At 46.7% G+C, this 22,529-nt stretch overlaps 1 protein-coding gene across 3 annotated transcripts in view; it reads left to right on the top strand.

Moving 5' to 3' along the window:
* The window catches only part of OSMR (oncostatin M receptor), a 67,389-nt gene that overhangs the window by 19,088 nt on the left and 25,772 nt on the right, over positions 1–22,529 (top strand). For all 3 annotated transcript variants that reach the window (XM_059725212.1, XM_059725213.1, XM_059725211.1), the window contains 2 exons: positions 6,171–6,334; positions 13,338–13,491. In XM_059725212.1, the coding sequence (XP_059581195.1) occupies positions 6,171–6,334; positions 13,338–13,491 (318 nt within the window). The remainder of the gene's footprint in view (positions 1–6,170; positions 6,335–13,337; positions 13,492–22,529) is intronic.

Raw genomic sequence — 22,529 nt, 5'->3', positions numbered from 1 at the left:
TGGAAGGCTTCAAGTGCCCTCACCCTGGCACTGAGCCATGGGTCTCCAGCCCCAGGCTCTGTTGGCCCCATGTCACCGCTGTCCACAACTCAAGCTTCCTGGCCACCGTCTCCCTTCCCCTCTCCTTCCCCAATCCCCTCCCAGGGGACAGTCACCGGGATGCGGGGGAATACAATGTGAGGAAGAGACATGCCTCAGTTTAAAATGTCGCGGTTGCCAAACTTTTCCTGTGTTTAATAAAGTATACCTGTTGAACATTGCCTCTGTCTCAGCTTGGTTCCTCCTCCCAGTTAACACAAAGCAGTAAACCTTTGGCAGTGACAGGGTGAGGAAGGAGTGGTTTGAGAACAGGGTGACAGAACCTGGAAGGGGGTTTGGGGAAATGCTGCAGGGCCTGAACTCAACAAACATGAAACCTTGGAGGGGAGGCACAGGTTAGGGGGGGCTTTTGACCTGGTTCCCTGCTTTCAGGGATCTGGAGTCAAGACCAGAGACTTCTCCATGTAGGAGCTGGACAGCTGCGTGATCCTTGACTCAGTGTCTGTCAGAGAGCTGCAGGCTGGGAGGCTGGTCTGGGGGAGGGGGAGACTGCAGGTTGGGAGGTATCACTGTAGCAGCTGCTGGACACTGCTGGCCCTCCCACATGCGACCCCCAGTTTCCATAGCCATGTCTCCCCTTCAAGCACCATGGATCCATGTCCTTTGCCAATACTTGCGGCTCATGGCAGGCATTGGGGATGCTGCAAGTGGCTGCACTGGGGTCTACAGAAGTTAGCAGAGTGGGTAATTATTTGGGCTCGAAGGTCACTTAGGGTGTTTTTTTGAGTGGTCACAGGGTAAGTCAGCACCTTTACCTCCTCCAACAGCTCACCAACATTTCCTAAATAGCTCTGCTTCACACTGGAGCGGCATCTGGGAGTGGGACAGGCAGGAGGGGCTGGGGCTGGTATTTGCAGCTCCTGACAGGATGGGGGCAGGGCCCGGGGCAGAACCACCCTACACTCCCTGTAGGCCCCTGTGAAGGGCGCTGGTTCCACGGGCAGGAACATATGAGGAGCAGCTTACAGGTCTGCCCTGGGCCCTGCACTGTAATAGCGCCAAGATCCCATCCCCTCACCCATCTTGCTCCTGGACACAGCTCCCCACCTGCTTGCAGCTCCATTCCATCCATCTGGATACCCACTTGGGTCTCGGCCAGTCTCCATGGAGACCCTTGGATCTCTGGACAGTGATAGCGCAGGGGCCAGGGCAGAACCACATTCTGTTCCCTGCACAGCCCTGCCCATACAACCATCTCCCATCACAGGGATGTGCGGGCAGCAGGTTGTGGCTCTACCCTGGCCCCACACTGTCACCACCTTGCAATCTCAGCCCTGGCCCTGCCCTCCTGTCTTGTTCCTAGACACCACTCCCTACTGGCCCCTTGCCCCATCTCAGCCACCTGGCCATACACCCTGCTTATGTGGGTCCTGCAGTGGTGGATGTGGGGCAAACGGGCCAGGTCTGGCAGCTGTGGCAGCCAGAAGGAGCCGCCGCTGTCAGGACTGCTGGGAAGAAGAATCCAGCAGCTGCACAGGCTCAGCACTGCTGCATGCTCAGGGGTAGTGGCACTAGCTGCACACACCATACTGCTGTTGGAATATGCATTTTTCTGCTGTTAGGTATTTTTTAAAGCCTCTTGTTTCACATCTGTAATTGTGTCTCTTTGGGTGTGGCATTGAGAGGTTGGGTGTCAGCTCCTGCATGATGTCAGTCATTTGTGTACTGCAGGGTGGTTGTACAGCAGGTGTCTCGCATCTTCAGGTTGTCTTGATCATTGTATCCTGCTGGCCACAGCTCCTCTGATGTCAGGCAGAGCGATGCCAGCCAGCAGGTACACATCATTTAGGCTTGTAGGCTTCCAATATCTTGTGATGTATCAACAGCTATCAGTCAGAATGGGGTCAAGGTGTTTAGCACGTTTGGATTTCCCCCATACAGGGCACAGGCAGATTAACACACAGGCCAGTGGGGCCAGGCCCAGGGGCCCCTGCCAATCAGGACCCCCCAGATGCATGGGCAGCACCTTTAATTTTGCAGGTTCCCCACCATGCACCCCTCATTGCTCATTGGTGGAGGGGCCTCACTAGTGGCTCACTCCTCATTGGCAGGGAAGCAAAAGCCACAGTTTTAAACTTGGCACCACTTTTTGCCTCCATGCTGCTGATTGGCTGAGGGGCCCTGCTGCTTGCTGCCAACCAGCAGGGAGACAAAAATGGCTTCATGTTTAAAACTGCAGTGTTTGCTTTTGGTTTTGACTAAAACCGTGGTTTTCATTCTTGCTAGCTCCCCATTTCAGTTGGTGAGCTTAAACAAGACACTGTTACAAGTGCTTGCCTTTCCTTTTGTCTTCATATGTTCTTTATATGAGAGGGTTCAATCAAGAGTGGCTTCAAAAAAAACCTGGGTTTGGATAGTGGGGTCCTGGACCAATGATTTTGAAGTGGTGGTTGACCTCATGGTTTTCAGACAAAAGGCATATAGTTGTATTTTTGCTGGGTTGGCACATACAGGTTTCCCTCGATTTATGTGGTACGTGCATTCCTGGAGAACGGTGCATAAATCGAATTCGTATAAAGTAAACCCACTTTATAATGTAACAAATAGGGATAGGTTCCCATGGTGGTGAGGGAGGGAGGAGTGAGGCTGGGACTAGGGAAGGGGCAGGGCTAGGGATGCCACTCCTGGGGCTGCACAAGGGAGCAAAGCAGAGGGAACTGTCAGTGAGTTGGGGGGGGGTGTGAGAGGGCATAGCTCTTGCTGCAGAATCCAGTGGGGGGACACAGGGCACAGTGCAGCTTGTCTGGACTCATCCCAGACCCTGCTGAAGCAGCCCCAGGAGCAGCTGGCACCAGCAGCCTGCAGCTGCCGGGCTGCACCATGCTCTGCCTGTCCCTACTCACCCCAGCTCCTGGGCTGTGCCATGCCATGGTGCAGGCAGCTGGTGTCGGCTGCTCCCAGGCCTGCTGCAGCAGGGGCTGGGGTGAGTGTGGACAAGTGGAGCTCTGGGTGGCATGGGATGCGGTGCAGATTGTCCGCACTCACCCCAGCCCCGGCTGCATTGGCCCCGGGAGTGGCTGACACCGGTTGCAATGGGACCTGTCAGTGGGTGCGGGGGAGGTGAGCAGTGCCTGTTGCTGCTCCACACCTCCCTGGGAAGAGTCTGGTGCCGCCTTCGGCCCCAGCCTGCAGCAGCAGCCTGCTGTCATCCCACATGCAGATCTGGGGGCATGTGCCTCCCGGGAAGAGCCCAGCACAGCCTCCCAGCCTGCAGCCCTCCCAGGGAATGCGGAACAGCAAAAGGCACCGCCCCTCTGCACCCACTGACAGTTCCCTCCACAGCTGGTGCCGCCCACTCCCAGGGGCGCTGCAGCAGGAGCTGGGGTGAGTGCGGACAAACTGTGCTGTGCCCTGTGCTGCCCAGGGCTCTGCTTGCCTGCACTCACCCCAGCCCCTGCTGCAGTTGCTCCAGGAGCAGCTGACACCAGTTGCCTGCACCACAGCATGGCACAGCCTAGGAGCTGGGGTGAGTGGGGCCCAGGTGCACAGCCTAGGAGCTGGGGTGAGTGGGGCCCAGCATGGCAGTGGCATCCCAGGCGTGGGGGGACAGTCTGAGCACGGTGCAGGTGACTAGCAATGGCCACTCCCAGGGCTGCTGCCAGGAGCTGAGGTGAGTGGCGCCCTGGCCCCAGGGCTCTTTCCTCTACCCCCACAGACTTACCTGCTTGGGGGGGGGGGTGAGGGGGGCACCTATGTCGATTGCATCAGAACGAATTTACCTGGCATATAATGAATTATGGGTTTAAAAATTTTCATTGCATAAGAGCAAATTCACATATACAGAACCCGCATAAATTGAGGGAAACTTGTAACCAATTTTTGATGCAGTATGAGGTTAGGCCAGTTAATACCTCACTTAGGGATTTTCCAGCCTGGTCAAAGCTGGTGTTTTGGGCTGTTATGCCCAGTTCGTCTGCATAGATGAAACGTTTTGTTTCCAAATCAATTGGTTGGTTATTCATATAGATATTATATAAAAACAGTGCAAGTATACTTCCTTAGGGAATACTGTTAATCTGTCACCTCCATCTGCTATGCTTCCCATTTAGTTTGAGAAAAAAAAGTCTGTTTATGAGCAGAGTTCATGGCTCTTAGGTTAACAGAGCTCCAGTTATTTGACCTCTCTTGAAACTATCTTCAAAAGGAAGGATGAGGGTATGGACACACTTCCTTCCCAAGCTGTTTCAAAATGGGCATGTTTAAAAAAGACAGCAGCTGTTGCATGGAGGGGCTGGGATGATACAAATGTAGCAAAACCACTTCAACTTTAATGCTGTAGGAAGCCCTGTTACAGTTAGAGCAGTTCTGCTACATTTATATTAATATTGGGGGGCCCTTCCACATCTGCATATAACAATTACAATGTAACAGCTGCTGCCCTTTTAAAACAGCTCCAAACAGGTATCTATGCACAAGTCTATGGCTAATTCACAGTGGAAAGAAAATAGAAACCATCCTTTTTTATGCACGTGCAGTGGGATCTCAAAGTATTTCCAGCTGCGCTAGTGAAATACTCTCAGGGGCACCAGTCACATATCAAGTTTCTCTCAAAAAGTAGCTGCTGTTATCAGATGTTTCTCCTGTTGTTTTGCTCTTTACAGCCTGTAGAAAGCAACCTCTTGCTGTGTTGTAAAGGCAGGGAGATAAGATGCTGTCTTTTCATGTTTTTCACTGTATCTTAAGAAGAGCTTTGATCCAGTAGTTTAATTTTACAGTTCTTTTTGGCTCCCTGCCATACCATCCTTGGCAACAAAGCTAACAAAAATGCTTATTTCAATTCCAGTAAGATCTGAAAATTGCTGCTCCTTCTTTAAGTCAGTAAAATTCATTCTTACACTTCGCACTAGCTTATTCTCTAGTAAATTTGAAACCATTACAACAGATTTTGTTTCTTGGCAGCATAAAGCCATTATTCACATTTGTACAGGTCCAAAATAACCAACGGAGTCCGGGCTCTTGGCAAGGGCTACGTGGCTGCTATGGCTAAAGCAGAATGTGTTACTTTTGCATTTCACTTACGCTCTCACATTTAGTATGGGAGGCATTGAATGGGTGGTATTTCTGTGTGGTGTAATCACAGCTATAGCTATCTTTTCTCATGACAATCTTGTTTGTACCAGAATCTGTTTCTGATTCTGAAGGAAAGCCAGCCTAAATCTTCCCTAGAATATTACAACTTGCAACCAGGCCTGCTTAAATTTTTAATTAAAATAGTACCAGTGACTGTTTAATAGACCTTGGCTCAAACAAATCCTTTTGTTTTTATGTTGCTCAATCTTGCCGTGCCTTCTACTTGAGTCACACATTTGCAAGAAGAAAGGATTACTTCAGAATGGTTAGCTATGAGGAAGTACAGAAACTTTCCCTCTTTTGATAGGCAGCTGTGATGTCCCATTAGAATTGGTCTAAGGCAGAGTTGCTCAATCTTTTTTACAAATGGGTCAAACCTTACAAGGATAAATGGACCAAGGGCAATGTAGAAAAGCATTGCCAGAGCTCTGCATGCACAGTGAGCTCTCAGAGCTCATCAGGTTTGGCTCAGACTCAAGACAGAGCCTGCCCTGATATGCCAGTGAGCTCAGAGAGTTTATTGTGCAGCAAGAGCTCTGGCAGAAATCATGCAAGAGCCACATCTAGCTTGTGGGTTGTAGATTGAACACGGCTGGTCTAGAGAAGAATCTCAGCTGAATCAGTGCCTAAACTCTCATCCTTAATTTTCCCTTACTCTTGCCTTTAGCACCCAATTTCTTAGAGCAAGGGCACCTTTGTCTATCTCCAGTAAATTTATCATTCTCTCTTCTCCTTGGGACAAGAAAACATAACAGCTTCTAGTCAAGTTATGGGATTATCAGAGGACTTTTTTCTGAGAGAGAGAGCGCTTCATAGCTGGAAGCAAAATGCAATAGGTGTTGGTACCCACTCCGCTGCCTAATTTGCTGGTTATGATGAAGATGGCGTTGGGTCATTTCTGTAGTGACCCCCAGTATTCTAATCTGCTGTAACTGAAGCAGATTTGATGAATTTCAAGAGGTATGAACTTTAATGATTTTGATCCCTCTCCATCCTTCTAGAATCCCGTGTATTTCCAGTGACGTTCCTTAATGTTTCCAAGAATTCGACTTTGCAACGTTTGCTGGTAGAATGGGATGTTAGTGACTCAGCACATGAGTCTGAACAAGAGATGGTATTTGAAATTCAAGTCAGTCAAACAGAAGAAAAGAATGTTGTTTGGATTGTAAGTATCTCCCCAAGCAGAAATCCTTCAAATGTCTTCATATACGTTTACATATAGCTTTTTCATAAAGCTTGTCCTATATGACATGTATTTCCAAGGCTGCACTAGAAACACTTACGTATTTTACTCTCTGCCAGCATCTGATTAACATAGAAAAGTTGTACTGAGTTTCTGTGAAAACTAATATTTATTGAAGTATCTTGATAGACTGAGGTCTAAAGCAGTTATTAAGGTTTCTCCCCAGTGTGTGATTGTACATTGCCGCAGCCATCATTATTCTTTGCTCTAGACCCCCAGGTTACTGGCTCTTATCACAGTCACTAACCTCCTGGCTGAAAAAGACAAAATATAATTTCCCTAAAAGTGTGATATTTGTCATAGCATCTTCAAGAGACAGGAATGGGAAACAAGGTTTTCTTCATAAGCATAGCTAAGCCATCAAGTGTAACTTGATTGTGCATTTTATTTCTATTTTCTTCTAGTCACCTGACTGTAGCTGTCTCTTCCCTGCCATGCTTTCAACATTGGGGAAGGAACAAGTATATTCCATAGCAGTAGATACCATGGCTGCATGTGATGTGCTACCAGAATCCAAGGAATTATGTAGTTTTTTAGCATGTGTGGTCTTTTACTGTCCTCCTGAAAACTGACATGCATGAGATATATATCATTTAAAAAAATAGTTTGATATTGCTGTCAAGCGTTTGCTCCAAATCAGCAGATAAATCACCAAGTAAAGTGGCATGAAAGAAATGTGCTCCAGAAATGTTTTAGCAAAAATAATATATATGAAACCTGAACTCTTTAGGGATATCATGGTTTTTAAAAACATTTGCTGATTGAAATATGGGAGAATTTTAAATACAGATATCAAAACCTAGAAAATTATGATTAATTGAACTGTATGCCCACTGGAATACTCAAGAAAACCACTGTATTTAGGCTCTGGATTGAAAAATGGATATTTAGGCTGTAATTTTTAGTATATTCATTTTTGACCTGACTCTCTTCTGACTGATTAAGATGTGAGTAAGTCAACAGGAGCAGAGTCTGAACAATGCTGATCACTGAAAATCCCCCCTCCCCCCCACACTACAAAGATGTCAAACATATGGCATGTATGTTTGATCCAGCCCCCAGAGCCATGCCATCTGGTATACAGACTTCTAGAATGGCTGGGATTTCAGCAAAGGGGATTAATGCCCGTGACTCCATGAACCTACACCGGGAGTTGGGTAGGTTAACTCAACTGTTGCTTGTCCTGCTGGCAAAATCCTGGGCCCTGTTGGAAAGTACCAACAGCAGCTCAGGCAGCCACCAGTGCTCATGCCATTGCTGCTCATGCTGCTGCCAGCTCCCATCAACTTCAGTAGGGGTAGGACTTTGCCCATTGAGTCTCAACAAGGCCAAATGCTTGCCAGAGCTCCCAAGCTGGGCATGGTTCACAGATTAGCATTTGTCCCTTTCAAGACCAATAGCTGTAGTCTTTCATTAATGTTCTTATACAACAACATTTTCCCTTGCAAATAAAATCCCACAACTCTGATCCCGTACTGTGCAGCAAAAGTTTACCGATTTTTGGTTCCTTTCATGTTTTCCCCAGAATGAGTTTTGCCTTATGTGCATCTTGAAAAAGTAAGTGATTAATGCCAAGAAAATAAATAGCCTTAATTAAGATAATGCTAATGCATTATCTGGAAACAGACTTGAAGTCCAGTAAGTCTACCAATAATAATTCTAATGTTTTAGTGTCCAGTAAATATCCATTTGTGCTATCTTTATTTAAAATGTAACAGTCATTACACTTGTGTAAACTTAGTTACTGCATTTAAGTCTCAAGTCAAATTGCCACTGAATTTAATAGAGATGAATACAAGAGGTCATTATGTACTATGCCCATTATACATAGTACATAAGCTAGTACAGAGAGCTTGCAACTGTCTTTTATTTTATTTTGTATTGTCTTTTTTTTTTTCTAAGCAGAAGGATACATTTAATACAAGGAAATTACCTGAAATGGTTTGTGCTCTTCTTTCCTGGTTCTTGCTGGGTTTGGAGGCACTTCTATGCTGCAGTTGCATGGAATTGCATTGTGCCGGAGAAACGTACTGCACGGATACACTCCTTCAGCAACATCTGTATGGCTAGACAGAGCTTCCCAGTTAGTCTGGGTTTCACTGACATGGGACTTTGGCCAGAATGTATCCCCACTCACAGGGGACACAGGCAGTAGGGCTGTGCAAAACTTCACTGAGTGTTTTGTTTTGAAACTGTTTCTATACGTTTTGAGCTCGAAACAGCGAAATTGAAACAAAACAAAAAGTTTGAAAACAGCTGCAAAATGAAACGAGGGCACTCTAAATGTTTCGAAAGTTTTGAAAAGTTTTGAGTTTCGAAGCAGCCCAGTGGTGGGAGGCAGGGGAGAGCCAAGGCTGCGCTCTGAGCAGCTCCGCAGCCCCATGGGGCTCAGTCCAGTGGCAAGAGGCAGAGTGCAGCTGTGGCTCTCCCTGCCTCCCACTGCCAGGCTGTGCTCTTAGCAGCTCTTTAGGCCCATGGAGCTCAGCCCAGCAGTGCGAAGTGGGGAGAGCCAGGGTTGCGTGCCAGATTCATAGATTCATAGATGTTAGGGGTCGGAAGGGACCTCAATAGATCATTGAGTCTGACCCCCTGCATAGGCAGGAAAGAGTGCTGGGTTTAGATGACCCCAGCTAGATGCTCATCTAACCTCCTCTTGAAGACCCCCAGGGTAGGGGAGAGCACCACCTCCCTTGGGAGCCCATTCCAGACTTTGGCCACCTTAACTGTGAAGAAGTTCTTCCTAATGTCCAGTCTAAATCTGCTCTCTGCTAGCTTATGGTCATTATTTCTAGTAACCCCCAGGGGCGTCTTGGTGAGTAAAGCCTCACCAATTCCCTTCTGTGCCCCCGTGATGAACTTATAGGCAGCCACAAGGTTGCCTCTCAACCTTCTCTTGCGGAGGCTGAAGAAGTCCAGGTGCCCTAGTCTCTCCACATAGGGCTTGGCCTGCAAGCCCTTAACCATACGAGTGGCCCTTCTCTGGACCCTCTCCAGGTTATCCGCATCCCTCTTGAAGTGCGGTGCCCAAAACTGCACGCAGTACTCCAACTGAGGTGTGACCAGCGCCCGATAGAGGGGAAGTATCACCTCCTTGGACCTATTCGTCATGCATCTGCTGATGCACGATAAAGTGCCATTGGCTTTTCTGATGGCTTCATCACGCTGCCGACTCATGTTCATCTTGGAGTCCACTAGGACTCCAAGATCCCTTTCTGTTTCTGTGCCACCCAGCAGGTCATTTCCTAGGCAGTAGGTATGCTGGACATTTTTCCTCCCTAGGTGCAGCACTTTGCATTTCTCCTTGTTGAATTGCATTCTGTTGTTTTCTGCCCATATGTCCAACCTGTCCAGGTCTGCTTGTAGTTGTTCCCTGCCCTCCAGCGTGTCTACTTCTCCCCACAGTTTTGTGTCATCCGCAAACTTGGACAGAGTACACTTCACTCCCTCGTCCAAGTTGCTGATGAAGACATTGAAGAGTATTGGTCCAAGGACCGAGCCCTGCGGGACCCCATTGCCCACACCCTTCCAGGTCGATAACGACCCATCCACTACGACTCTCTGGGTGCGACCCTCTAGCCAATTCGCCACTCACCAGACCGTGTAGTCATCCAAGTCACAGCCTCTTAACTTGTTCACCAGTATGGTGTGGGATACCGTATTGAAGGCCTTCCTGAAGTCTAAGTAAATGACGTCAACCCCTACTCCTGCGTCCAGGTGTTTTGTAACCTGGTCATAAAAAGAGACTAGATTAGTTAGGCATGATATACCTGCTACGAACCCGTGCTAGTTTCCCCTCAGCATAATTTTTCCTGCCGGGCTCTCACAAATGTGAGCCTTGATAATTTTTTCAAAGACTTTGCCAAGGATGGAGGTGAGACTGACTGGTCTATAGTTGCCTGGGTCCTCCTTCCTCCCCTTCTTGAAAATGGTGACCACATTGGCCTTTTTCCAGTCCTCCGGGACCTGGCCTGTGTGCCATGAGTGTTCAGATATTCCCGCCAGTGGCTGCGCAGTGACGTCAGCCAGTGCCTTCAGTACCCTCGGATGGAGCTTATCCGGGCCTGCTGACTTAAACGCATCCAGTTCCCCCAAGTGCCTCTGCACCATCTCAGGGTCTACGCATGGCAGTCTGGCACCTTGCTGCTGCCTCTCTACAATCCCAGTGAGAGCCTTGTCTTGCCCCTCGCTTAGGAACACTGAGGCAAAGAACTCATTGAGGAGTTCAGCCTTGTCCCCCCTGTCCGTTACCAATTGCTTATGTCCATTTAGTAGAGGTCCTATTCTACTCTGGGCCTTCCTTTTACTCCCTATATATCTAAAAAACAATTTTTTGTTATCCTTAACTTGGGATGCCTCCTCAGCTCCATGGTAGCTTTGGCCTGTCTAACTGCCTCCCTACGAGCACGAGCAGAGGAGGTATACTCCTCTTTAGTAATCTCTCCCTGTTTCCGCTTTTTATATGCCCCCCTTTTTGCCTGTAGGCTGCTCTGGATTTCTCTGGTCAGCCAAGGAAGCCTCTTGGCCCCTTTCTCCCTTTTTCCCCGCATCGGGATCGTCTCCCTCTGTGCCCGAAGGATCATTTCCTTTAGGCACAGCCACCCTTCCTGGGCTCCCATCTCTTCAAAACTCCTACTCTGCAGTGCATCCTTAACTAAACGCCTGAGTTCATTGAAATCAGCTTTCCTAAAGTCTAGCACTTTCACCCTACTAGTTACCTTCCCCACTCAACGTCTTATGTTGAATTCTATTATTTGGTGATCACTGTCCCACAGGTGACCACTGATCTGTAGGTCTCCTACCATGTCATCCCCCGTTGCCAATACCAGGTCCAGTATGGCATTCCCCCTAGTGGGACCATGTACCTCCTGTGTCAGGTGGAGGTCCTGTACACAGGATAGGAACCTGCATGAATGGTGGGACTTTGCTGTCTGTGTCTCCCAGCAGATGTCTGGGTAGTTTAGGTCCCCCATGACTACTGCCTCCCTAGTTTTTATGGTCTCCGAGAGCTGCCTCAGGAGCCCCAAATCTAGTTCTTCCCCTTGGTGTGGGGGTCTGTAGCAGACCCCTACCACCAAATCCCTTTCTCCTTGACCTCCATGTAACCTAACCCACAATCCTTTTACTTTCTCCTCCTCCGATTCCATTTTGATAAGGGTCAATGTATATCGCTCATTGACATAGAGCGCCACCCCTCCCCCTCTCTTCTGCACTCTATCCTTTCTGTACAGCTTGTAACCCTCAATGTGTACCGCCCAGTTGTGGGAAGAATCCCACCAGGTTTCTGTTAGCCCTACTAAATCGTAGGTGTTTTCAGCAAGCAGGAGTGCTAGTTCACCCTGCTTGCTCCCCATGCTCCTAGCATTAGTGTATAGGCACTTGAGCCCTGTGACTGGTGTCTTTGTTGCCCCCCGGCTCTGATGCCCAAAGGGCCCCTTATTGCTTACCTGCTTTTGCTTACCTGTGGCGTACTGCTGGTTGCCCCATGGATTGCAGGTTCCCGATGTTCTCCTTCTTCAGGCTGGACTGTCCTTGTGGGTGCCACATGGTTTGGTGGTCCATGGCTTCCTCCGCCCTCATCTTCCCCTCCCCCTGACGAGCCTAGGTTAAAGCCCACCAGAGGAGATCCACCAACCTAGAAGAGAACACACGCTTACCTTTGGGGGACAGGTGAAGCCCATCCCAACTGAGCATGTCTCTTGTCGTGATGTGCGGGTCATTGTCAAGGAAGCCGAGGATGACAGGAAGCTGCCGCTGCTGCCTGGGACCAACCCGTGCCCAGTGCTGGTTCCAGGTGGCAGTGGCAGCCTCCTGTCATCTGGTACAGATCTGGGGACCTGCACCCCTGGGAGGAGTCCGGCACAGCCCCACAGCCCTCCGGGACGAGAGGAGGCTGCTGCTGCTGCCTGGGGTCAGTGGCAGCATCAGTCTTCTCCGGTGCTGGGTGCAGGCTGCGTCCAGTGTTGGTTCCAGGCGGCAGCAGCAGCCTCCTGTGCAGATTCAGGGGCACGCATCCTCAGGAGGAGTCCAGCACAGCCCTGCAGCCGTCTTGGGGATGCAGGTCCCCAATCTGTGCGCTGGATGACAGGATGCTGCTGCTGCCAGCGTCACGAGTTTTCCTTTGAACAGTTTGTAGTGCAGTTTCCAAGAAACCTCTACACCTGTCTCTGAAACTTGGCAGGCTTCATGCCCATAGAATGGGCTACCATCCCTGCAATTTTCATCTAAATCAGGCAAGAAATGAGAAAGCTTTAAGTATTTTCATGATTCCCTGTTATAGCCTATGGGCGAAATGTCAAAATGCGTCGAAACAGTGAAACAGTTTCGACAAAACGAAACAGAACAGTGCTTTGAAATGAAACAAAATGACAAAACGAAACACTGTCCCTTCGAAATGGTGAAACGGACATTGAAATGAAACAATGGTGTTTCTCACAGGCCTAACAGGCAGGAACAAGGCTCTGTGCTTGGGACCTGCTGCCAAATGGAGATCAGCCACAATCTGGCACTTCTGTATTTTTTTTATCATTGTTTATTGTCTTTCCCTTTTGTACAGCCTCAGCTAACAACTTGCAAATGATTCCTAAATATGGAGCTCTTTGTGTTCATCATTTCCTTTTCTATTGTTTATTTTAGGACATCTTTTCCTTCTAGCTTTCCAAAAGAACTAAGAAAATGTGAATATGTTTTTGATTATTTTATTACAACATCCATACTGTAGTAGTAATATCATCTTATTTACTTTCTGAAAAGTACAGTGGAACATAAAACCATACCTCCAACCCCACAAAAAGTACACCTAGAAAACCATGAAGTGGCAGTATAGAACCAGAAATCCATAAACCCTCAGGTTATCAGGCAAGGATCACATGTGCAACCGTGCGTTTTAAGAGCTACTTTAGTAACCTACTTAACTGTTTGTTTCTAGGAGTATTACAACACAACCCTCAGTAAATTAACTAAACCTCTGTTTTGGAGCTGGGATTCAGAGTTACCTTTGGAATGTGCATCTCACTCGGTCAGAATCAGGAGCAAGGTTGCTGAAGTCTGGAGTCCCTGGAGTTCGTGGGAGACTGTACTGGGTAAGCAAAGCCGTACTTCAGAAGATTTACTAATTTAATGCTGTGTTTAAATTTGCTAATGGAAAGCCATAAACAATGGAGTCAGTATCTGGAAAAGCTATACAATATCAATAGCATATTTTGGAACATACCACTGAGACTTGCTGAACATTTTTATGTAATCCCTAAGGAAAATTATAGAACTTTCAAATATAGTATCATCTCCTTATAAAAGTGTAGGCTGTGAATTAAAAACAATAGACATAATATTACTATATCAAAGTGCAGAGGACAGATAGCTTATTGGTTAGAACAGGGAATCCTAGGAATCTGCTCTGGACTTCTTTTTCTGGCTCTGTCACTGATATGCTACTTGGCTTTGGGCAGGTTGTTTCTTCTTATACCTTGCTTTAGCCAGTTGTAAAGTGGATAAATTAAAGCTTGCCTGCCTTATTGGAGTTTGTTGGGACTGGATATATTTTATATAGTGCTTTAAGGTACAAAGATGAAAGCTGCTGTACAATTGCAAAGTATAAAAGAGAAGAATGCCTACTTACTAATACAGATCCTTTCACAATAGTTTATTGTCAGAGATCCTGGTTTTCTGTTTAAAAACCCCCAAATCCACGGTTTTCCATGATTAAAATGAAACACCGCTACATATATAGCTATCAGTTGAACACCATGTTTTACTGATATATTTACAATTTTAAAGCGGTTTGGATGACTACCAGTGCCTCAGTCTTTATAATAAAATACATTTTAAATATCTATATATTTTGGTGTTTCATTTTGGTTTTTTTTACCATGGAAAATCAGAGCTCCCTCTGCCCCTTTTGCTCACCAGGACGCAGGTCCAGATGCTGCTGTTTCTCCCACTGCTTTGTGGTGCTGAGCAGCCCTGATATGCTGGTGCCCTATTCCTGCCCATGCCATTGCCTCTCACTCCCAAGCGACAGGCCCCCCAGCTCTGCCATTGCCACTCACTCCTGACCCACAGCCCCTTTTCCCCCCAGCCCTGCTAGAGCGCCTGGATCCCCTTGGCATCCTCTAGCTGCCTACAGCATGGCCCAACCAGAGTTGTGCTCCCTTTCCGTGCCCCAGCCCCAGCCCCAACCCCAACCCCAACCCCAGCCAGCAGCACAGAGCAATGTATGGTGCCCCAGCCACTGTCTGTGCCATGAAGCTCCTTGCCACCTCCAAAGGCCCCCCCACCCCCCTTTCCACTGCTGCAAAGCTGGGCTTACCAGCAGCACCAAGTGCTGCCTCAACCCTCCTGCCCCATTGCAGCCCTAGCACCTAGACTCCTTCCCCCAGTGCTGCCCGTCACCTGCCTTATGCCCCTACCCATGCCTTCCATGTACACACACACATTCATACCCCACCCTCACAGCCCCTCAGACAGTCCCCAAGCCCTGGCTCTCCAACCCCATGTGCCCCCCCACAATAGACTTACCTGTATCCAGCTGCCAGGGCTACTCCCACCACACTACCTGGCTGTATGTTGGCCACGAGCGTGTGAGCATGCACATGCATGTGGTGCCCCCTGCCTCCAATCGCCCTCTCCCTGCTCCCACAGCTCCAAGCAGACCCTTGCAGGCTGGAAGGCTGCTAGCCTGGAAGGGGAAACCCATGGTTTCCTACAGTTTTCTCCTTTAAAAGAGAAAATCTGCATTTTTCCTCAGCAAATGGAAAACCCGGATCCCTGTTCATCACCATCAGATGAACTATTGATCTCATAGAACTGAAATGGAAAACAGATCTGGATATGGAATTCCCCCATAGGGGGCTTAGTCTTGCAAACTTTATGCACGTCATTTAGGACAACAGAATTATGACATCAATAACCGGAGTCACATTTTAAAGGAATTTTTACTCTGTTTACTATCTGTCCAGAAGAACCACTCACTTATAGTCTGGGGCTCCAGGTTTCTCTGTCTTCTGCCTTTTCTTCAACTGTTGGGGTGTGGGACCTGGAGAGAGGCAGACAATGGCGGTTGCAGCTCAGCTCCAGGCACCAGCCCTGTAAAGCCTCCCTTTCTTTTGGCAGAGTTGGGCCAGTTCCAGCTCTGGACTGACCCTGCATGCCCATCTGATTTGGCATGCCATGTCCAAGGCCATGCAGCATGTTGTGGCCAGGGCCACATAATGGGTCTGACCTGATGCACTGGGTCCAGCTCTCTATCCATAAAAACCCCCCCAGCAAAAGCTAAGATCTGGCAATTTCTGTGAGGTATCTGGAGTCTAAAAAGGCTGAGAACCACTCTTTTACATTGTGCAAACAGAGCATGACATCCAACCTGGTGGAATAAATGTTTTTGATATACAATGCATGTCCTTCCTTTTTCCCTGCTTGGCCTATTTGAACAAACTATAATTTTCTTAGAACAGTTGTTGGAGCAATAAGACTAGCATGTGAGTGCAGGAGTCAGCCACATCCTGTAGATAAACTCCCATAATTAATTTCTGTTGTTAACACTCAAACTCTTACCTATGACTACATGCAATTATTTGTGCGTAGTGATTGTTCCATCCCGAACAACTGTTGGTTTTCAGTCCAAATCAGATAGAGCCATGGTTCTCAATCTTTTTAGACTCAAGACACCCCATGGAAAATGCCAACTCTTTGCTTCACTCCTTTTTTGACTACAAAAAATACTACAGAAATTCTTCTATTGCAAAGAATTTAGAAAGATCACAGCAGATAAGAATGGTTTTAAAACTATAGATTCCTATTTGAAATCTCTGGATTTATTTTATTAATCTCGTTTACACACCTAAGAGTACTAGCATTGTGTGGCACCCTGCAGCATCACTGAAAGGAGATCAAGGCATCCTGATTGAGAATCATTGAGATAGCAGGTAACCTGGAATATGGTGGAACACCCATCTCCTTTCCTAATGCACATAGTCTATCGTGATGGATTAGACAGAGTGAACAGATAAGTCAGTTTCTGTGGCAAGAAGTCATTCTAGCAGAGCTCAGTAGACCACTTAGGTCATTGGTAGGGGTGAAGGTTATCCACTGCAGCCAACTTCATCTCCACTTGTCTTGACTCTGTTTTGCTGCTGGACCTTGATGAAAGATACCAAGAAGATGTGGCCAAGTCAGCACAAATCCATTTCACACCCAAATGCATTTTGTTTCATTTCACCATACATCCTCAATATTCTTCTAAAGTTGTGAGGAAGTAGCTGCACAGCAGGTGTGGACAAACTGTGAACTGTAACTGCAATCCTACAGATGGGGAGATCATTGCATAATGAATTGGTGCAACAAATAAGTGATGGAGTTCAGGATGACTGAGTAGTCCTTTTTAGGACCACAGGCATACCTCCTTAGTCTGAGGACAGGTCTGGAAAAAGTGCCCTAAACATTTCTGCTTCACACTTGCAGCAGAGTTGTCCCTGTATAGCAGTTAAAATAATGAATTGTGTCTGTCAGAGCACTGCAATGTGGAACACAGAGAGATCTGTGGACAGGGATATTTCCCATCTGCCAGAACTGCACTGACTGGCAAAGAATTAGACAGGTGCAGAATCCACAATGCAGCACTCAATGAAACTTGTTTTGCAGACAAAAGTCAGTTTAGGGAGTCTGAAACAGGCTTCATCTTCCCTTGGAGTTGTTGCTGCATGGGAAATATTAGAGAAATTCAGCAAGTAGCAGTAGATATTGCCAGAAGAGAAGGCCTGTGGAAGCTTCTATCTAGATGGTTTGGCCCAACAAAATCACTGTAATACTTACACAATTACATGATGGGGTCATGCCAAGATTGATGGAAGGTAGAAATATCTCCAATCCATTTTCAGTAAAACAATGTAAAAGCATGGTTCTCAGCCTTTTTAGACTCCAGATACCTCTCAGAAATTGCCAGCTCTTAGCTTTTGCTTGGTTTTTTTTTAACGATGGAGAAATAAGTCTTCTATTGCAAAAAACTCAAAAAACTCCCCAACTAGAACAGAGCAGAATGAGGTGTCTATGAGGTAGAATTCTGACCGCTTTACTATCTGCCTGATGACAACCTACTGTAGAGCATTCCCATCAAGATTGTGTGAGAAATCACCTCGGATGGTAATACAGAATCTGAATATTGAACTTCCCCAGTAATAGGGTGACCTTATGGAACAGTGTAAAGTCCTGGACACTGTTGCTCCCCTTTTCCCCCCTGCCCCCCACAAGCGTGCAAGTCAGCAACACTGCTGCAGGCAGAGGCAACACTGCTGCAGGCAGAGGCAGGGGCTGGACAGCGTGGTCCAGCTCTGGTATTACTATTCAGGCAGATAAGGGAGTCAATGGCCTGTTAGTGACCCGTTATTTTTTACTTCACAGGTGATAACAATCATCTCCCCTTTTAATGGTCATTCCACTAATCAAGCTAACCTATTTTAGGGCAATTTTGCTGTCTGCTAGGGCTTCCTATTTCACAGCTCCTGCCACTCCACCTCCCCACCCCATGCCTGCACCCTATGTCTGGGATGCTCATTTTAATTTTCATTAAAATTAATTGGCCTCTGAAATCCGAGACTGTCCCAGCAAAACTATGGTCACCATACTCAACAAGCAAATATGCCAGACAGAAATGCTATTGTTACAGAGGAACAACAAAGATAGTCTGGCCGTGTAATTAAAATGTTTAGAACTGACTTACCAAGAAACTCCTTTATGGAGAATGCTGCTCTGGGATACTCCGATGGTGGGCTACAGAAAAGACAGGAGGATTCCTTAAAAACAATCTTAAATCAATCCAGCATCAGTGTTCAAAGCTTACAACTAAGGGCATTTGTACACGAGCTACAGTGTATGTATAAGTGGTGAAATGTGCATCAGCACTGAGAAAATGGTGGCGGCGTGCTTTTGAACTAAAACACCTTCAAGGTGTTTTGAGGGCAGGGCTCAAGGTGTTTTAGTTTTAAAGCGCACTGCTGCCATTTTCTGTGCACCGATGCACATTTCACCGCTTACACAGCTGCATGCGATGCAGCGCAGTGTGCACCAGCTCACATGCAGATCTGCAGATCTCCTGCGCGTCACAGGGCAAAAAGGTGGTGTGTGTATAAATGCCCTAAAAACCCACAAAGAGAAGACATGGTGCAAAATGGTCCACAATGGCACTGTTGACTTTGAGATCCAACACATCCTGGATGCAGAGCACAAGCACTTAAAACAGAAGGTTTTTTTAAATATTCTAGGCAAAAATCAGACTTACCAGTCATCAAAGAGCCAATCATTGGCTGCCTCAGCTACAGTTTTAAATGCAGTTTTTTTTGACGAGGAAGGACAACATCCATATGTTTCAAATAATATTTCAGTCCATCAGTCTCACAGGGTTTCTATGTTACTGCTTAAGTCATAGCTTTGTCTGTTCTTTCTAGTTCCTTCTATTTATTTCCCATATTTCTAGCATTAGTGTTTGGCTTACATGAAGGTCTTGGGAATCTGGTTGCAAGAAAGACTTTTAGTTTCAAAGTAAAGCAGGGGCAGACAATTATTTCAGGTGGAGGGCTGTTGAATGAGGTTTGGTGTGTGTTCGAGGGCAACATGAGTAGCCTCGTGCCTTGACAATTGCCCTTCCCCTTGTTGCCATCTTGGGACTGGAAGTCCCATCCCTAACCCATGACTTTTGCCGCCAGAAGTCCCTCCCCTTGCCCCCCAGAAATATTTCTGGGGGTGTGGGAGGTTGTCATCTTAGAACCAGAAAAAAAACAAATCATACACTACAAGATAGACACCTATAACATATTTTAATATTATAAAAAATATTTTTATCATAAGTTGTGTTTGCATACTGTATATAGAGGTGAAATAAATTCTTAGTCTTTATATTGTGTGGGGGGTGTGGTTGGGGGTGTGCATGTGTATATGGTGGTGTGTGTGTTGGTATGGTGGGGTATATATGTGTGTGTGTGCATATGGCAGGGTGTGGGGGGGTGTGTGTATGATGGTGCGTGGTGTGTATGTGTATAGTGGAGTGGGGGTGTGTTTGGTGCAGCAGGGGATGGTTGTGTGTGTATGGTGGGGCTTGGGAGATTTGTGTGTGTATGATGAAGCATGGGGGTGTGGTGGTGTGTGGGTGTATGGTGGGGTGTGGGTGGGGTGTGTGTTTATGGAGGGGTGCGAGGGTGTGTGTGTGTGTGGTGGGGTGTGAGGGTATTGTGTGTGGTAGGGTGCGGGGGTGATGTGTGTGGCAGGGTGTATGCGTGTATGGAGGGCTGTGGGGACTACATGTATGGTGCTATGTGTGTGTATATAGTGTGGGGTGTATGTGTGTGTGTGGTGGTGTGTGGGTGTGTGTAGGGGGCATAGGGTATGTTGGGGGCCGTGTATATGTGGGGGTTGTGGGGACAGGGTGTGTGTGTTTGTGGGGTGTGAGGGAGGGTGGGGGAGTGTGGGGACCTCTCCCCACATTGCCCCTATGGCGCAGCAGCAGGTGGGGTGCTTGGGGTGCTGGTGCCCAGCTCTGGCACTGGTCCTGCCAGGTTGTCTCTATTGCTGGCATTCCCTGCACACGGGCAGCATGGGAGGGAAGCCCCAGGCGCTGGAGCCACTGCCTTCCCTACCCCAGTTGGCTCCGGTGCCTGGGGCTTCTCTCCTGTGCTGTGCCAGTGTGGGGAGCACTGCTGATAGAGATAGCCCAGTGGGGGCTGCGCTCCTTGCCACAATGAGCAGTGCTGGTCAGAGCCAGGCACCAGCACCAAGCACGAGCACCCAGAGTGCCCCCACCTACTGCTGCTGCTCCCTGCTATGGCTGCACCCCATGGTGGGGAGTGTAGGGGGTTCCTGCCATCCCCCCCACACCTTCCCTAACACCCACACGCTGCCCACCTGAGATCCTGCTACCGCCACCCCTCTGGGCGCAGACTCTGTGCCCCCGCACCCTCCAATGCCCTACCTGCTGCTCGGAGCAAGCAGGATGCCGGGGAAGCCTGCGGCAGTGACAGCCCCACCTGGAAACTGCTGCTGGCCAGGTCAGGCTGTTCTACCCACGAGAGTGGTAGTGAAGTGCAATAGGGCACGTTGGGAGGTGTGCTGTGCATGGGTGCCTTGCTTCCACCTTTGTGGGTAGAAGGACTGTTTGGGGTGCAATTCTTTGGTGGGCTTCACAGGCTGACAAAAGTGCCTGGCAGGCCGCATTTGACCCATGGGCTGTATTTTGCTCACCCCTGAAGTAAAGGTTCCTACTAAAGGAAAGCAATCATTTATATGCTGTATTAGTTCATCACAAAGATCATGTGCTATAAAATGTTTTATTTTATGGGAACATTTTGATGCTATTAATCCATATTATACTAAATCATGTATATAAAATATGTTCAGTTTTCATTTCAGTAAAATTGTGCATTTTATTCCTGTCCATAATACAGGTAACTTGTACAATTCCAGGATCATTAATTTCTGAAGATAATGTTAGCCTTGCTTTGTGGCATATTAATAATGTCCTTAGTTGTGCTGATATAGCATGATTGTAAGTCACATTATTTCCACTGAAGGTTGATTTGTTCTTTTTGGCTAGGTTCATTGTCAAAAAAATCATAGATTCTGCTTACTCTTTTGAAATGTCATTCCGAACGTTAACAATTTTTGCTTGTGCTACAGCTTCATCAGTTTTAAGAATACAGGGTATAAACCAGCCACCTAGGATTTTTGCTTAATCAGGCACTAATGTACAGGTAAACCCATATTGATTAAGAATCAGAAGTTACTAATGTTTGTATTTCACACTATAGCAAGATTTCTCCAGTGCAAATTGATTATTTTTTACTGTATTTATGAAATGCAATGTCAAGAGATGGAAGGCTCACCAAATCTGAGGTGGTAGAAGTTTTTTACTGTAAGGTTGCTGGAGTAGAGAGGTACGAAGCTTGAGGAGGAACAGGATTCACCCCTTAACTTTGCATCTCATTTTAAAAAACTGTAACTTTAATTTATAATTCAGATATTTTATCTTTTTAAATTTACTTTGGTAGGAAGAAGAGGTAAGTGTGAAGCTGGGGATTTAAACTACTGGATCCAAATATGGGTTTTTAGAGTGTTGATACAATTTTATAACCTCAACTGCAGTTTATCAAGACATTAGGAGCAAGAGAACTATTTATATAAGTTTGTGATGAATGCCTGCAAACTGTATTATTAATAACACAGGAAGAGAAGAACAACTGTGTATTGAAATAAAACCGCAGAGAACAACTTTCCAAGATTACAGCAGATTGTCCACTAGAACAGCATGTTTTTGAGTGAACTAAAATTATTTTTAAAAACTATAAATGTGTTTCAGAAGAAAAATGTGCTAAACACTGAACTCTCTGCCCTGATTTGGATAAGCAAAGTTCCTGCATGGTTATAGATGTCAGAGTTAGTGTCATACGTAGCAGAAGCAGCACAGAGCCTTGAACATGGAGTTTGTCAAACAAAAAGGCTTTCAAAGTCACTTTTTAATCATAAAATCATAGGGTTGTAAGAGACCGCAAGGATATGGTTTAACTCCCTGCCTAAAGGCAGGAATTGTACTCATAAATCATTCCTGGTTAGTGCAAAAAAGATTCTCTGTCTCATTAGATTCAAGCTATGAGGAATTCAGTGGCAGGGATCAGTTGACAACACCAGTTCCTGGCTATTCAGAACTAAATATTCATACCTACCAACTCAGTTCCCTTCTAAAATACCACATGCAAAGTCTGCATTAGATGCCTCATTAAAATTAATAGGAATCTTGAAACTGATCAAATTGGATTCTTGCCCAGGCCCTCATGAATGAAATTCAACCCAGTGCAAAGGCTGAAATCTTAAGGGTATAAACAGGACTTAGGTAGTGCTTAGATCTCATTCCCATTTCTGAATGGGGGAAAATATCACTAGAGATTCTGCAAATGGACATTTGCATGTGGACTATAGGTAGGCAATTAGTAAATATGTATTTACGGCCCCTTGCCCATGTTAGACTTAAGACATGATTAATGAGTTAATCAGATCTTAAGCTGTTACCTGGCCACACATTCATGCAATTAATAGCATAATAAAACAAGGAATACGCTACCAAGTTATTGCACAAAATGTGTGT

The sequence above is a fragment of the Alligator mississippiensis genome, chromosome 3 (assembly GCF_030867095.1).
Source record: "Alligator mississippiensis isolate rAllMis1 chromosome 3, rAllMis1, whole genome shotgun sequence".
Taxonomy (NCBI): Eukaryota; Metazoa; Chordata; order Crocodylia; family Alligatoridae; genus Alligator; species Alligator mississippiensis.
Note: the sequence above shows the minus strand (reverse complement) of the source record. Positions and strands in the feature narration are given on the sequence as shown.